Source organism: Pecten maximus, chromosome 12 (assembly GCF_902652985.1).
Source record: "Pecten maximus chromosome 12, xPecMax1.1, whole genome shotgun sequence".
Lineage (NCBI taxonomy): Eukaryota > Metazoa > Mollusca > Bivalvia > Pectinida > Pectinidae > Pecten > Pecten maximus.
This window is the reverse complement of record NC_047026.1, coordinates 20,585,293-20,603,527: the sequence shown is the minus strand read 5'-3', so window position 1 is coordinate 20,603,527 and position 18,235 is coordinate 20,585,293. Positions and strand designations below refer to the sequence as shown.

The 18,235-nt window shown below is 35.1% G+C and overlaps 2 protein-coding genes across 2 annotated transcripts; one reads left to right on the top strand and one right to left on the bottom strand.

The window, feature by feature from the left end:
• Window positions 1-2: 2 nt before the first annotated feature.
• LOC117339251 (putative pre-mRNA-splicing factor ATP-dependent RNA helicase PRP1) lies at window positions 3-9,332 on the top strand. The gene is made up of 13 exons (XM_033900730.1): window positions 3-133; window positions 791-888; window positions 1,345-1,493; window positions 1,972-2,162; window positions 2,421-2,622; window positions 3,003-3,179; window positions 3,798-4,052; window positions 4,790-5,048; window positions 5,409-5,600; window positions 6,671-6,793; window positions 7,257-7,447; window positions 7,801-7,970; window positions 8,250-9,332. The coding sequence occupies exons 1-13, from the start codon at window positions 84-86 to the stop codon at window positions 8,368-8,370; spliced, it is 2,178 nt and encodes a 725-aa protein (XP_033756621.1). The 5' UTR covers window positions 3-83; the 3' UTR covers window positions 8,371-9,332.
• A 3,207-nt stretch (window positions 9,333-12,539) lies between these two features.
• LOC117339833 lies at window positions 12,540-14,352 on the bottom strand. The gene is made up of 2 exons (XM_033901540.1): window positions 14,267-14,352; window positions 12,540-14,084 (listed from the first exon to the last, which is right to left on the bottom strand). Exon 2 carries the CDS (start codon window positions 14,081-14,083, stop codon window positions 13,619-13,621), a length of 465 nt encoding a protein of 154 aa, XP_033757431.1. The 5' UTR covers window position 14,084; window positions 14,267-14,352; the 3' UTR covers window positions 12,540-13,618.
• Window positions 14,353-18,235: the final 3,883 nt, after the last annotated feature.

Below are 18,235 nucleotides of genomic sequence, written 5' to 3'. Positions count from 1 at the left end.
ATAAAGCACCTATCCCATCATTCCTTGCTGTTTGTGTAGAACGTAAAAGTAACGTACATTTATTATATGGTAAAAGTAACAAGATGTCGAAAAGACACCGGATAGATGTTGGCGACTCCTCTAAAAGATCACGGTAAATTGAATTGCTTGTCACAGTGTTGCTTCTATCGGCATTGACACACATTATAAACGGATAGTTGACGTGCTAAAAGTGTTGTCAGTGAATTTGCCACTGGGTACTACTTGATATTAATTAATATTCCTTGTATACTAACAATAAGATCTCCCAAAATAAGTATTTACAACATTGTTTAGCGAGTTGTTTTGCTTAAAACGTATAAATTGAATAATTAAGGTATGTTTATTTGTGTTAAATCATCTAACTAGAATCAGCAGGTTTCTTTTACAGAATATAAGTTATACTGTATGGCTGATGATCATGATGCAGCCATGAGTGGCATGCATGGCCATACCATAATTAATTCGAGCACATGTACTGTAGACGTCGTCTGTCTGCATTTCCAACAATGGCATCGTTTACAGTACGACTTTTTAATAGTAGTATTTGAATCCCGTTATTTAAGCCGGGAAAAGGGAATCAGTTTGAGACTAACGGCAGATCTAGGTATATAATTATTATCAGGATTTGAAATATTGTGGGTATATATATTCATGTTGATGAAAAGTGCTGGATATTAAATTTATATTTGTATAATACGGATCTTATTTTTCATTACAGTTTTGTTTGTTAAGTTAAAACATTTATTTGCATTTCATTTCATTTTTTCAGGAATGAAGATGGGGACAAAGTCAAAGAGGAAAAACCCAAATCAATATTTGAACAATTCAATATACCCAAGCCACAGATACAAATGAACCCATTCACAGGTACATGTACATGAATATCAATTTGTTTAGCATAGGGAACCAATTCTGAAAAGATGAGTTGCCATTGGATTAGAATTACCAGGTGTATACTTAATTATATAGATAATATATAATACTAAATCAGCATAGTATGATTTTGGTAATCAAAATGTAAATTTCATGTCTTGCATGATCTCAAGACATGGTGGATGAATATGTATAAGACATATTTAATGCATCCTTTAGTCCTAGTTACTTATAAAACTAGGTATCTAATTAACACTTTCCTGATATCAAGTGCAATCAGTTGTCTTCCATTTCTTGAAGAAGTTTTTACCTCAGATATTTTAACACTGAAAACTGATGATAAGAAGCCTTTAAGTAGCATGTCTTAAAGTATATACGCTTCAATTTCATTAAGATTTATTGATAACTTCATTTTTCCAAAAAAATATTTAATTTGATTTTTTGTTTCAGGTTTACCTTACTCACCCAGATACTTTGAATTGTTTAACAAAAGAAGCAAGCTACCAGTATGGGAATACAAAGAGAAATTCATGGATGTTCTGAACAAAAACCAGACCTTGGTCTTGGTGGGAGAGACTGGCTCTGGAAAGACTACACAAGTGTGTAATCAATTACTATTTATATAAAATTTTCATTTATGATTTTAAAAAAAAAAGAAAATATACTTGCATTTAAAACATCAATCAGAGTTTGTCTGTTTTATTAATAGCAAATCGCTTGTACATTTAAGTGGCATTTAATGATCATAAGTGGGAAATTATGTACATGTAATATAATCATCATTATGTATTCAATTCAAATAATAAAAAAAATTGTAGTTTTATATACCTGTGTATCACAGTAAAATGGTTGTTTCAGAGTGGTTCACAAATGTCTACATAAGATTATTAATCAACAGATTCTAGTATTTTTGCAGACTTATGTTAGTCTCTGCTTGATGAGGATGTGGCATCGATTTTGAAATCAGATGTAACTTTACTTCCTAAATATTTGGGGTATCCTGTTCATGGATGCAAGGCACTAACAAAGCTATTTCTCTCTCTTCTTTTATATGATGGATACCTTTCTGTGTTATAGATTCCCCAATGGTGTCTTGAATGGGTAAGAGCACGGTTTGCCAAGAAAGGAGTTGCTTGTACACAACCCAGGCGAGTAGCAGCCATGTCGGTGGCTCAACGTGTGTCGGAGGAGATGGACGTCGGCCTTGGGCAAGAGGTCGGATACAGCATTCGATTTGAGGATTGCACTTCATCAAAAACACTTTTAAAGTAAGATCATAAATGCTTTTCTTAAACTGTCCCAACACTGTCTGCAATTCACTTTCTCCAGCAGAATGTTCAAGATAAAATAAAACCAAAAACCTGTAGATGAGGCAAAGTTTTCACTTTTCTTTTCAAAAATGTGTCAACTAAATGAGTTGAGATATTTGATTCTTTCTTGAAATATTTTATATAACATGAATGGCATTTCAAGACAAAATATATAATCAGTGTTTTCATTTCATTTTGTACTATTGTGGTTGATAGATATATGACAGACGGTATGTTGTTGAGAGAGGGCATGTCTGACCCACTGTTGGAAAACTATGGTATCATCATGCTTGACGAGGCTCACGAGCGTACCCTAGCTACAGATATCCTTATGGGTCTACTGAAGGAAGTCGCCAAGCAGAGATCAGATCTCAAAATTATCATCATGAGTGCTACCTTGGATGCCGGAAAGTTTCAGGTACATTTATTTTGACAAGATTTGACATTTTTTCTAATCTGTACTTTTAGTTATTGACTGAAAAGGGATTACTCTATGATTTCGCCACTTTGGGTGCTTTTAGTTCCTTTAACTCTATCAAGATGCTTAAACCTGACACCACTTAAGAATATTCCAGAATCAATTACCTTTACAAGTTGCTTCAGATTCAGACCTTAAATTTGAAATGACCTCTAATGACTATTTCTTTAATTGGAAGCAACATTTGTTTCTCTATAATCTCTCTACTTTGGTCACACAGGCAATGCTTCCACATTTGGTGGTGTTTGTCTTGTTATTGTTCGCAATTCTGTTGAGGTTTAGATACGGATTGAGAATTAAAAAATAAAATTTGATTTCAGAATTACTTTGACAATGCCCCCTTGATGAGTGTGCCCGGACGAACCCACCCTGTAGAAATCTTCTACACACCAGAGCCAGAGAGGGACTACTTAGAAGCATCTATACGGACCGTGGTCCAGATACATATGTGTGAGGAAAAGGAGGGAGATATCTTATTGTTCCTTACTGGACAAGAGGTCAGTATATGTTATAACCCTGCTGCATTGTAATTTATGTCAAAACTGATATACAGTATATATATCACAATATTTTTGTGAGGAGCAATTTTTGTGTAAATAATAAAAATGTACAATCTGTAATTTTCACATTTTCTTTTTTTTTTTTTTTTCGATTTCAATGTTTAGGAAGATAGAAAAAAAACCAATATTTTCATATCACCACACGGTTTCATTGTTGATTGGTATAAGTCTTTACATTTTTCCTGATTGTCTGAAATATAATCAAAGATAAAGACAATATATCGAGGCTCAAATCCATATGGGTATAACCTTGACATACACTGGATGTATTCGCGTAGTTACTTGCTTTCTCAAAACATTTCAATTGTTGTTTCTGCAATAACGATATCTCCTTCTCGATTGTCGAAGTTAAATTTAATGATCAAACCTACTCAATTCCTAAAACCCTGTGGCATATCAAATTCGTTGAGAGTTTTAATTCCGTATGGCATAGCCAGCCTCGCAAGATCCTCTTTATTCATTTTAATGGAAAAGAATGCTGAGTATAAGCCAGTTTTTAGATTGTTCATCTTCATACAAATATTCTAATCAGAACGCTTTTGTTTTCATTCACAGGAGATTGATGAAGCATGTAAGCGAATACAGAGAGAAATTGATAATTTGGGACCAGAAATAGGAGACATGAAATGTATACCGTTATATTCCACACTTCCTCCAAATCTACAACAAAGAATATTTGAGCCTGCACCTCCTAAAAAAGCCAATGGAGCCATTGGGAGGAAAGTGGTAGTTTCAACTAATATAGCAGAGACCTCCTTAACAATTGATGGTGTTGTGTTTGTGATAGACCCAGGATTTGCTAAACAAAAGGTACATGTATATTCTTATTACAAGATCGTATAACATTTGATGTACACCATAGAAATGTGCGATAAAAGTCTTCTCAAGACCCAAATAAAGTAGAATCAAATGTACTTGTCTTAGATGGAAGGGTGTTAAGTTGCTTTACCAAAATTGTGAATTTCATGACCCTGGGGTCTCGCGTTTCTGCATGGGAGGGGGTTAACTTTACTACAGTTAATATAGGGAAACTATTGTGAGCACCATTTTATTGATTGGTATTCAAACTAATTCAGGTTTGGTTAGAATTCATGAGGGATGGCTGTTTGATAGTATGCACATATTGGCTCTGATTGACCCACAGGGGCTGAAGGATGGGTCAAATAATAGGTTCCTGCACGAGTCAAATATATGTATATAGGTTCCCACAATTTTTGTTCCCGGGCTTTGTTTCCATGAAAATATTTATATAATTCTGTTTTCCTGTATTGCCTAATTTTTGTGCTTATTTTGTGTTTATACCAAATTGTAAATTAACTTAATTATACAGCAAGTTACTTAACAAATAGAAAATTTAAAAAAAACATAGATGTTTTTACTGGGAACAAAAATTGAGTGCAATAATATGGGAACCTATCTTTAATGAATTTCATGTAAAGTTTACAATTTTAAAATGCAAAATAAGTACAAATGATATGAAAACAATTTTTTGAATTGATTTCAGTAAACAAATTTTATATTTTGAATACATGTTTGAATACAAACAGGTGTACAACCCTCGTATACGAGTGGAATCACTATTAGTGACAGCCATTAGTAAAGCTAGTGCCCAACAGAGGGCAGGACGAGCAGGAAGAACACAGCCAGGAAAATGCTTCCGTCTCTACACAGAGCGCGCATACAAGCAGGAAATGCAAGAAAATACATACCCCGAAATCCTGCGGTCAAATCTGGGTTCTGTAGTGCTTCAATTAAAGAAACTTGGTATTGACGATTTAGTCCACTTCGACTTTATGGACCCTCCAGGTTAGTTTCTTCATGATCTCTTTTTAACAAAATACATCCTAAAATAACACTATCATATTTATTTGAATTTGACAATTATTTTAAACTTTGGAAAAGTCTGTCTGAGATAGATGGTTAGGTTTGTTAATATGAAATAAAAAAAGATAAGTCTTCAGTTTCTGTTTCATTCAGTTGAGATATTAAACTTTTCACTAAACCCTCTTGCCTTGATATACATACTGTAATTAAGGAAATTCACTTTTTAAAGTTTGTCTGTTTAATAGGATTTCCAATTTTCCTTCCAGTTATTTCCTTCCAGAAATATTTGAAAATATGTATATTTTCATGACTTAATATTTTATACATATATCATTTCATCAGCCCCTGAGACGTTGATGAGAGCTCTGGAATTGCTGAATTACCTCGCAGCCCTAGATGACGATGGCGAACTGACAGAGTTAGGATCCATGATGGCGGAGTTCCCTCTTGACCCACAGCTGGCCAAGATGGTGATAGCCAGTTGTGACTTTACCTGCTCCAATGAGATTTTGTCAATAACTGCCATGCTGTCAGGTAATATATATGCCCCATGAATTTCAAAAGTAATCAACAGCTAAGGCGTTGGACTAGAGCCAAAATTTATATCAAATGCGATTTTGATAAATTTAAAGTTACAACTTAATCTTGTTTGAGTCAAGTTTGTAACATGACCTTGTGCATACCTTTTTAACCCCCACACACCTGAGAGGTATACAGTTCTTAGTAACCCTGGCATAATGTTACTATATTTTCAAAGGTGTACCTGTTTTATAAATTACATGAATCAGTATTTCGAATATTCTGATTTAATGTGTTGAAATTTTTGGTAATTAATAATTTTATAAAGGTATTGACTTAATTGACAGGTAACAAGGCAGACATTTATTGTTGTTATATTGAAATACACACGGATGATATTGAAATACACACGGATGACATATAACGAGATGTAAACTAAATAAATTGGACCTGTTAATACTTTAAATTACAATGACAGTATTTGCTGTCAGTGATTAGAGAGATAACGTATATTTAAGGTTAATACAGGAGGAGCGGCTCAAATTTCTTCAATATACTCATTTTTGAGTAGTATACTGGTATTAGGGTTCACAAGAAAATATATTTCATCAGTGTCTTTACAAGTCAACAAGTTATTCTAAGATATAGATATCGCCATTTAGTCCAGAAAATTTCAATGTAAGTTGATTCCATAGACAGTTAAAGTCCAGTGATTGGCCTATAAATAAATTTTGACGTGTTTGATTGGTGGAGCTGTAATATACTTCTGCTCCTTATTACCATCTGGTCAGAAGATTTAATTGTACAAGATCACATATCTTATTTTTCATAGGCCCTGTTACTGGTATCATAGGCCCTTGTGTTGATATGCTATTACTTATATCATAGGTCCTTGTGTGGACATGCTGTTACTGGTATCATATGCCCTTGTGTCTGTAGAATATAAATCGCTGTACTTTGTCAGACTCGTGGCTAATATACTGGCTTCCTTTTAGTCATCTTCCTATCAGTAATGCCTGTGACAGACTAGATTACTAATGCCGATGCGGATGGGCTCTGTGCCCGGCCCCGTATCACCTATTTAGTCCCACAGTGTTTTGTGCGACCTACCGAGGCAAAGAAGGCTGCCGATGAGGCGAAGATGAGGTTTGCTCACATTGACGGGGACCACCTCACACTTCTCAACGTATACCATGCATTCAAACAAAGTAAGTATCAAAGAGTATAAATATATCTAATTTGTTGTGTTTAACAGGTTAGCATGTTAATGAATTGGTGCAGTCATACTGAACTCAATAATTTTGACACAATACAATTTTTGCATGCCTGTGCTACCTTTTTTTGGCAGATAAGCAAAATTTTGAATTGGTGTATCAACATCATTGCTGTAGAGAGTATGAAATTGATGCAATCATAATTCCATAGAAATAATTCTAAAATTAAAATACTAAAATATGTCAGGTTATAGTATTTAAATGTAAAGCAATGCTAGGAAACCTGCAATAAACAACCCTGATTTAACGGAATATTTTGATGTGCCAAAATTGAAATACTGTAACTGTTAACTTTGTAAGATTGAAATGTAAAATCTGTAACATTTGTACAGTTATTAAGTAGCTGGGGTGTTAAAAAGTTGAAACATTTTACGTTATATATCTCATACATTTTCAGGCCAGGAAGATCCTCAGTGGTGTTATGACAACTTTGTCAACTTCCGATCACTGAAGAGTGCCGACAACGTACGGCAGCAGCTGGCCAGGATCATGGATCGATTCAATTTACGGAGATCCAGCACAGACTTCACCAGCCGTGACTACTATCTCAACATTAGGAAAGCACTTGTGTCTGGATTTTTCATGCAGGTCTGTATCAATTTCTACTAGTGCTATTTGTTACCCTGTTCTCAATACAAGATGGAATTTAAATTTCCTATTTATGGGGACAAATAAAAATGATTGATATTAAAAATGGTTTGTTCCTCTCAATATGCAGACATGCTTGATCAAACAAACAAGATGCACATTATATCTTACTCTTTTCTTGCAAAATTGCAAAAGAAAAAGAATTTTTCTTCTCATTTTAATGATTATTTTAAAGTTAACAATCATTTAAATTTGCGTTTTCAAAATACTCAAAACTTTTTTTAGCAGCATGTGCAAATTCCTTGGATTTTCTGGTAATTTTCTTCTAATTGTTGACCTTCTGTTGGTAACAGATTGCCCATTTAGAGAGAACTGGACACTACCTTACGGTGAAGGACAGTCAGATTGTCCAGCTCCATCCTTCTACCTGCCTTGACCACAAACCAGAGTGGGTCCTTTACAATGAGTTTGTATTGACCACCAAGAACTACATTCGCACCGTGTCGGATGTCAAACCTGATTGGTATGTATATGTTGATGGGAAATGTACAAGTCAAAAGAATTTCACACACTATATTTTTTCAGCTTCCAAATTGTTTGCCAATTTAGGTTACAAATCTCCTAATATCTTGATATAGTGCAGTGATAAAATGGTCACTGATAACTGGCCTGTTTCGAGTTTTTTAGTTATGTTAAATAATTATACAGTACTTTAATTTTACATCAACTTTTACTGGTGAAATAATTCTAGAAAAGGTGTATTTTTTAATGTCTGATTACAACCATTTCAATTTTATTGTAGGTTGATAGCTGTAGCACCACAATACTACGACATGGAAAATTTCCCACAGTGTGAAGCCCGACGACAATTAGAGAGAATTATTGCTAAAATGCAGACCAAACAGTACCAAGAAGGGTTTTAGCAAGTCGTCATCAGTCGTTTTCCAGATCATTATCTATTCCAATCGATACCTCTCAGAGGTCAATAACTTCTGTGATCCATACCATAAAAGAGAGTTCACAAACAAAACAATATGCTATCACGCAGGATGTGTACTGGAAACTGTTATGATATTGATGTTTATTTTAGATATTCTTTAAAAAAAATAGAATGTAAAAGATTCTTTTTAAGATCAGGATTGAGATCAAAATCAGTGTTGTGCTTTAGTGAAATGGAGGACACTCGTATGGATTTTCAATGCAATCAGAAAACTAATTTTTAATTTGACATTTTGCTTATCCAAACAGAATCAATGCATTATAATATGGAGCATTTACAAAAAACTCAGATGAATCATATATTGTTTTTTTTTTGTTGAAAGATGTGCTACTAGAAAACCTTTCAGCTCAGAGAAGTGTCGTTTTATGACACGTAGCTAACTTGTGTTCATGCTCATCATCATCTATCATCTTCATAATTATCAACATCTTCATTTGTGTCCTGAATGGTTATTTTCATTGTTGAGTTGTGGTTGTTGTTAAAGTAAAGCTATCATTGTTTTGACGTGATGTAGAAACAGCCATTAAGCTGAGGATGTGCTTGCTGGGCCCAGTTGTTCAAAAAGAGATTAGCTTGATCACTTGATATGTGAAATTCTCATTTCTCCTTCACTTCAAAATCTGTGTATGTATATTCCTTGAAATAGGCAGACAAGACTGATGAGGGTCCGTATAGTTTCATAAATTTTTTTCAAATTAGTTTTACTAGAAACGATTTAATCTGGATTTTTACATTGTTGTTAAACAGTGATTAGCCTAATCTCCTTTTGAACACTGGGACTGATGTTAACATTCATAATTAGGAAATTCTAATTGATCATTCATTACATGTCATGCAGATTTGTCTTGATGAATTATGATTTTAATGTATTAAAATTTGAATGGATTCCATATTATTGGTTGTTTTTAGACCAAACTGGACATTTTGACCTCGTACAATTGTTTATTGTACTTTTCACAATCATTTCTTACACATACCACTGCCATTTCATGGTCAGAATTTGAATAGTATACCCTTGGCTGTCAATCCTAATTGCATATCTGCTCATTTACTTTTGAATGGATACAGGCATAGAACTGTATGGAGCTATGTCAGGTTCTGATTTCGTTATAGTAAACATATTTTTTCCATAGTTAAGGCCATTTAACTTTTAAGAATTTTGAATTTGGTTTAAGATTTTCACAAAAACAGCATGATCAAAATAGAAGAGCCTTGCCTGACCCTCATGGGAATTTAAAAAAACAAACATTTTACCTGTTCTGAAAATGAATTGGTATACTTCTCAGCAAAGTGTTTGTCACACTCAGACAATTTGATAATGACAAACTTGCTCTATGTCTCTTAACTGTGTAATTGATTACTTCTATAAATATAGCATAGAATGTTAACCAGGCTAGACCGATTGATCTGTTGTATAGATAACTCTCCAGTTCAGTTACTGGGGTGGTGCAGTGTGGATTGTTCATCCAACTTTCACCAAAACTGTTCAATTCAGACATTAAAAGGTATATTTTATCACATTCCTGGCCACTTCTCTGTTGCTCTGTTTGTCCCTTCTACATTTGACAACCTCCTCAGTGGTGAAAATATTAGGTTTTTCCCTTTTTTAGCTCACCGGTTACGAGCAACCGAGAGCTAATGCTGTCACCCCGCCATTTTACCATTTTGTGGACTTGACTTTTTTGGCACCAAAACCCACTTTAAAAGTTTTTGGAGTTAGTTTTTGGAAAGCTTGTAAGTCCAAAAGTATACACCTCATACCCTTCTAAATTGGTTTATACATTCATTAGAGGTCTGGAGTGATACTATGGCAAAATAATGCAACAACAAAATTGTGATTTTTTCGCATTTTACCATTTTGTGGACTTAACTTTTTTGGCACCAAAACTCACTTTAAAGTTTTGGGGGTGAGTCCAAAAGTATACACCTATCACCCTTCTAATTTGGTTTATACATTCATTAGAGATCCAGGAGTGATGCTGTGGCAAATCATGCAGAAAAAAATTGGCATTTTACCATTTTGTGGACTTACTTTTTTTGACACAAAAACTCACTTTAAAGATTTTGGGGGTAAGTTTTTGGAAAGCTTGTAAGTTCACACCCTTCTTATTTGGTTTATACATCCATTAGAGGTCTAGGAGCGATATTATGTGACATACAATTTCAAAATGAATGCATAGTGTGATTGCTGCCGCCGGTGAGCTTTCGAAATCATTGATTGCACTTGTCTGTAATTGTTAAAAGTTCATGTAAATAGTCAAACCGGAGTCCTAGTCTTTAAAAAAAAGCATAAAAAGGGGAAAGATGTTGTTTTTAATTTTCAAGAATCTTGAAGTGGTAGTCAGATTGATACATATTTTGATATAGAAAAAAAATTATTCACATAAAAACTTTCATGCTAAGTAGATGCATATGCAAAATTCTAATTTCAAACAGAGCACCGAATATTGGCCTCTAGGTTTCGGTTCAATATTTCATACAAGGTACCACAAAGCTTACTTGTATAATACCTGGCCGAGTGGTTAATGTGTCCCGACACTTCATCACTAGCCCTCCACCTCTGGGTTGCGTGTTCGAAACCTACGTGGGGCAGTTGCCAGGTACTGACTGTAGGCCGGTGGTTTTTTAGCTCACCTGCCCAAAGGGCAAGTGAGCTTTTGCCGTGGTGCGGCGTTCGTCCGTCCGTCCGTCCGTCCGTCCGGCGTCAACTTTTTCATTCAAACGACTTCTTCTCAATAACCCAGAGGCCCAAGGACTTGATATTTGGCCTGTAGCATGCTGGGGTGAAGGGCTACAAGGTTTGCTCAAATAAATGACCTTGACCTTCATTCAAGGTCACATGGGTCAAAAAGGTTATAATCTTCAAACGACTTCTTCTCAATAACCAAAAGACCAAGGGACTTGATATTGGGCCTGTAGCATGCTGGGGTGAAGGGCTACAAAGTTTGTTCAAATAAATGACATACACTTTCATTCAAGGTCACATGGGTCAAATAGGCTATAATCTTCAAATGACTTCTCAATAACCAAGAGGTCCAGGGACTTGGTATTGGGTCTGTAGCATGCTTGGGTGAAGGGCTACAAAGTTTGTTCAAATAAATGACCTTGACCTTCCTTCAAAGTCACATAGGTCAAATAGGCTATAATCTTCAAAAGACTTCTTCTCAATAACCAAGAGGCCCAGCGACATGGTATTGGGTCTGTAGCATGCTAGGGTAAAGGGTTACATAAATTGTTCAAATAAATGACCTTCATTCAAGGTCACTAAAGGTCACATTTTTCAAATAGGCTATAATCTTCAATTGACTTCTCCTTAATAACCAAGAGGCCCAGGGACTTGATATTAGGCTTTTAGCATGCTGGGGTGAAGGGCTACCAATTTTGTTCAAATAAATGACCTTGACCTACATTCAAGGTCACAGGTTTGAAATCGGCTTAAATCTGTAAACAATAATTTTGCGATAGCCAAGAGCCTCCGAGACCTGATATTAGGCCAAAAGATTGCTGGAATGAAGGACTAGAAAATTTAGGAATAAACCTAGCTTACTATGATATTTGAATAAAGGGGTAATCAGCATAGTATCTGTAGAAATGACCTCAATCAACTTCAAAGTTGCTGTAGAGCCAGGTGAGCGATACAGGCCCATTTGGCCTCTTGTCTCCGGGTACTCCGACTTTCCTCCACCTCCAAAACCTGACACGTTCTTAAATGACCCTGGCTGTGAATAGGACGTTAAACAAAAAAAAAAGAAAAAAAAAAACTTGGAATGAGACCATAGGGATATTGTTTAATTTTGGGTCATAGGAATGTTTTAAGCCCGGTGGGGTAGAGTACACCAGGCCATTGGCCTCATTTGTTGCTGCATTTGTCATTTCTTTACAATGTAATTAAAATCAAATGTACATTAAGCAATATGCTACTCTCCGTATGAACATCGTTTATACCGAGAGTAGCGTAGTGCATGATTTCTTTACAAAGAAACTTTGGGACACAATAAAAAGGAAAAAGCACTTTTTATTGGTGTGCCTTTTTATTGGTGTTTTTTTCAGGGGATGGAATCCCAAGAGTAAATTGTTTCCTTAGATTCATGGTGAAAGTCTTTCAGTTTGTGGACACCAGAGAAAACCCACCTAGTCGGGCAGGTGACACCCGTCTTTTCAGGTCCGATCGGGGAATCGAACACCAGTCGACTAAGTGAAATGTGTACATGTGTGACCACTGCGCCACCTGCCCACCCCTAACGGTCTGATAAAGACATGGATCAGTAATAATGCATTTGTAATGTGTTTTATTGGAGGGAAATACACATTTTAGTTGTGTTGTTCCGATATAAGAAGGGAAGCAATATTGAATCCCTGTAAGTAAAAGATATATTCTGTTGGCTACGTAATACATGTACACCCCGCAGGGAGTTATCAAATACATTTTCTGAATGTTGTTTTACATGATGTAAAATCGGTATGTACCAACTGGCACAGTGACTTGTCACCAATTCATAACCCACGCACCATAGTACATAAGCCGTACGGTTTCAGGTCAAAAGTCTCCTTATTTCTGCTTCAATTTCTTGTCTGTTCAACTTTTTAAAATCACTTGCCCTGCTTTCATCCATTGTTGTATTTTATTGAAATTTTGTGTTTTGAAAAAGAAAGAAATTTTTCATGCAATTTGTTTATGCATAATACCTCCTATGTAGGTAGAGATTAAAAGTAATAACAAACCCAAATTTCCGTGGCACCATCATCATTCATTAACTTACCAAATAATCATCTAAAAGATGTTACAAAAATTTCTATTGTAAATAAAATTGAATTTCTCAAATAAATGACAACAGAAAATGACGAAAATATTATAAAATGAAATGTGAATAAAAACTCTTTCGGCATACAAACTTTCGCTCAAATCAGCCCATTAACAAATCCAGGAAAAATCTTCGAAAAAGAGTTTTAAGTGGTAGGATTATAAAGCAAAATAGAATTTAGGGAAAGACTTTTGACCTGACAGTGAATGAACAGTGGGTTGGAAATTCGTGCCAAGTACCTATGCCCACCAATAGAACACACAACGGCTCTGGCTCATCATAATTAACCGATCAAGGAACTTCACAATAAGGCAGAGTTAATGAAGAGTATTTAAATATTAGGGACTGTACTTCAAGGACATTTGTCTGTCAGACGTAGTTTCTTTGGAGACTCCAGCACGTGGGACAAGCGAGTGGGAGAGTGAGTCTTTGGGTGTAAACTCTCTCAACATGCTTTTGAATATCCGGGCACATTGTTGTGGGCACGTGCACGAGATGCCGTGCGATAGCCAGAGAGCCACCGTAGTCCTGTCGGTCAGTTGTCTTCACAAAAAACGCATCGTTAGCATATGTGTTTAAGATAGCTTTGTTAGTTTTTCTATTACCACTTGCTGGCTTCTTGGTCTCTTGGTTATCATAGGGATCTTTGGCGCGAGCATTAATTTCACGACATGTCTGCGCTGTCAGCTTCATCATCTTAATCTCGTCATTGGTAACGTCACCATTGTGATTTATGTTGGAGAGAGCACGTCTTGGACGTCGGACTTTTTCCTTAACTTTTTCAGGACTAAGACAAACAGGGGTTTCGTTTGCAGTTCCCACCAGAACTTCCATTCTACAAAATATAATGCTGTCGAATCAAAATGTCATTGGGCATTGGTTTAGCGTATCAGCTGAATAATGACGGATTTCGAAACAAATATATCAAGGCGATTCGCGATTTCAAATGTATTGTTTCTTTTATACAATTTAATAATACAATCTAGTTTTTAAAGGTCTGTTATAACGTATACATACCTAGTAATTGACTATCCTCCTATCTGCAAACACCTGCGAAAAGTGTTCACGTCAAGTTCAAATAATGAGTGTGACGTCATACTTATGGTGTTTCACGAAGTTTGACGTCACAATGCCAATAACACGCTCGGGCATTCTAGACTATAAAGCTATATAAAAGTTACATTGACATTGTTTATTCGGGTTTTACGCCTTCACTAAGGTAATCAATTTAAACGATTTCCATGGATGGCGAGGTCATCGACGTACATTTTTATAGTGCTAGCACAATGAAATACCATACCTAGACACGGTAGCAGGATGCGCTTATGTTAACCCACAGTGGTCAATGAGGAATAGCACGACTTTGTTGTACATGTGATCTTTGAATGCCTTCGAAAAACTCGATAGACAAATTTAACAGTGAATTATTGTATCCAAGTTTCCATCATTGGTCCGAATTTTTCTTACGTGTTACCGATTTTTTATATCGATCGACGCTAGATAAATGAAAATAAATCGATAAAATGTCTACACAATTTGGACTTTGTTGAAACCTTCATTACGCAGCGAGTGGTTCCAGATTTCAGATTTTTATTGTTCACTCACACACACGTGTGCTACAAGATGCCACATATAAAAAGCAAACTTTACCAATGGCGGAACACAACAATTCCTATACAAATTCTTCAGATTTTTTTCAAGTCTTCCAATAAACTTACCTACATTTGAGAGGCCACAAAGACTACATAGAGGAACTAAACCAACGATAATGGTTTGGAATGTATAAATTTCTACTTTGGCATACTAATTCATAATTTCAAACAAATAAATAATGATATTAATCACTAACACGAGAAGAATACAAAGGACACATTTGATTTACGTAATTTTACAATATTGTTTTCGTTCTTTTACATGTAATCAGATAGAATAATCTTCATTAGCTCACCGGTTACGAGTAACCGAGAGCTAATGCTGTCACCCCGGCGTCGGCGTCCCACCTCAAAACATTAAAGTTTTTGGAGTTAGTTTTTGGAAAGCTTGTAAGTCCAAAAGTATACACCTCATACCCTTCTAAATTGGTTTATACATTCATTAGAGGTCTAGGAGTGATATTATGGCAAAATAATGCAAAAACAAATTGTTATTTTTTCGCATTTTACCATTTTGTGGACTTAACTTTTTTGGCACCAAAACTCACTTTAAAAGATTTAAAGATTTTGGGGGTTAGTTATGGAAAGCTTGTAAGTCCACACCCTTCTTATTTGGTTTATACATTCATTAGAGGTCTAGGAGCGATATTATGTGACATACAATTTCAAAATGACATGTTTATACATACATAAAAAATGAATGCATAGTGTGATTGCTGCCACCGGTGAGCTTTCGCAATCATTGATTGCACTTGTTTTGAAATTTAGACTTAACATGGAGTACATCTGTTCCCGCGGTACTGACGTTGCCGTGGATAGTATCACATTTTCGTCAAAGAGACGGCGTTATATGATATATATATTCAATATGCGCCGATTATACATGTATATAGACGTACATAAAATCAAAGAAAGACAAAATGTCTCTCAATTCAAGAAGGCTTCAGCTGTTATGCAGGTATTATTACATCATATTATACAAATTAGTTTTTAAAAAGTTCAGTACTTGAATCGTAGTTGCAACGGAGTCGTATACCTTCCAAATCTGTTGTTAAAATGCTCTTGGATCACGTAGCTACCCTGCCTACACTGCTCTCCGGCAGGGTCTGACGACGACCATCTGCAAGAAAGTGTCCGTCCGTCAACCAGATCTACGTTATCGCAGCTACATAGTCCAAGAACGTTAAACATATTAAACACCTCCTCTGACGTGTTCTACAGTAAGATAATTAATTGTGTTTTCACGTAAAGCTATTCAACATAAGGTTCAACAGCCGTTTCAAAACTTAAATTGGACATAAATGAGAGCGACCAACATTTTAAACATAAATTGTGCCGGACAATTGCAAAAATAACATTTATTTTATCCATTTGAATTAGGCCTACTTGCATCCTTAATGGACACCGCAAAACATTCACCGTAGCAACTTGCCGATAAACCCAAGCCAATGATTGTTGACGGACTAAAGCGACCCACCAATCGTGTTTTACCACGTGCAGGTAATACTGGGTCAGCTGGCTTAATCAATTCAATTCAATTATTTTATTCCGTATGCAAATAGCATATAGGATCACAATATACATACACATGACAACAATTTACATTTGCGCAAGACGGCGGAGAACACAGCCAATGTAACACCAAGTATTATACATTTCAATAAAGCATGTGTTAATATTTTTTTTTTTTTTGCCATCACAAAAAGTGTATATCATACAATTACAATATTACAATTGCAATTTTAAACTACACGAATTTTTAAGACATAAAAAGACAATCACATACTTGAAATTATATTCCTAGACATATTTTCTCTAGGAGGTTCTGATAAAGAAAAAACTATTGTGCAATTACTAATTAATTTACTATTAATCAAACATATAAATACTTATTAACTAAGTAACAGTGACTTCCTTTTGGCCGTCGCCTGAATTAAATATTTTCCAAAATTTCTTAAAGTTTTTACATTGGTACTACAGAACAATTCAGTCATTTTGAAAACAGATGGACGGCGATATAAATATGGTTTTAAATACTTCACCCTTAAATCCAAATACTTTGGACATAACAAAATAAAATGGACTTCATCCTCAACTTCATGATTATCACACAAAGTACACAGCCTTTGGTGTCTAGGGATACCACTGTACCTACCAATTTCAATATTCAACGAATGAGCATTTAATCTGTATTTGGATATTATTCGTTTTATTTTGAAAGTTAATGGTTTACTGAGATAGTCCTGTATGATAAACGTATCAACGATGTGTTTATATATGGTGCACTTAGAAGAGCTTTCTAAACTAGCTCTCGTTTCTTGGATAAAAATATCTTGTAACCGTTGTTTATACAATAACAAAAATATGTTTTTATTTGGTACGTTCTGTGCATACCATACATCGCCAAAACCAAGTGAACATAAGTCATTTTTCAAATGATGAACCCAATTTGCTTTGCTATTAGGCTTTTTAATGTTAAGTTCGAATAACTCATTATAGCAAGCCCTCAATATACAGTTTTCAGTATTCAATAGTTGTAGCCAATATTTAACAATAAACATCTTTCTCGTTATATAAAAAGGAAAACGTCCTAGTTCAAAATACACCATAGAATTGTTAACAGATCTTTTAACGCCCAAAATCGACTTTAAAACCATCAAGTGTAGTTTTTCAACCTGTGGCGCAGTGTTATAGCCCCACACTTCACAAGCGTAATTCAGAATACATGATACGTATGTATCAAACAATGACAGTTTTTTATTTTCATTTAATATAAACTTTTTCATTTTACGATTAAGAAGATAATATGATTTTCTGCCTTGTATAGCAATATTATTTTGTGCTATTGTAAACTTACCATTGTAATTAAAAACTAAACCCAAATAACAAAACTGGTCTACTATCTCAATAACTTTACCATCATATATCCATTGTTCATTCGGAAACAAACGCTTATTTTTTCTAAATACCACAATCTTTGTTTTATCTACATTGACGGACAAATTCCATCGATCAGAATATCGTTTCAAGAAGTCAAGCATATTTTGAAGGTCATCAATATCCTCAGAGAACAAAATAGTATCGTCTGCGTACATGATCAAGAAAAGGTTAAGCATCTGTATTTGATAACTTTGACAATTAGATTCAATAAGTTCTGATTCCATATCGTTTACAAACAGGGAAAACATTATCGGCGACAAAGATTCTCCTTGTAATAAACCGACTTCTAGGTCATACATAGGAGATATCTCGCCATGTAATTTTACACAAGATTTTATACTATTATATACAGATTTAATAACATTTAACAAACGTCCTCTCACCCCAGATTTCC

Coding starts and splice junctions, on each gene's coding strand:
- LOC117339251 (XM_033900730.1), top strand. CDS start 84: ATGTCGAAAAGACACCGGATAGATGTTGGCGACTCCTCTAAAAGATCA. Junction 4,053..4,789: donor CAGGATTTGCTAAACAAAAG/GTACATGTATAT, acceptor GAATACAAACAG/GTGTACAACCCTCGTATACG. Junction 7,448..7,800: donor TGTCTGGATTTTTCATGCAG/GTCTGTATCAAT, acceptor TGTTGGTAACAG/ATTGCCCATTTAGAGAGAAC.
- LOC117339833 (XM_033901540.1), bottom strand. CDS start 14,083: ATGGAAGTTCTGGTGGGAACTGCAAACGAAACCCCTGTTTGTCTTAGT.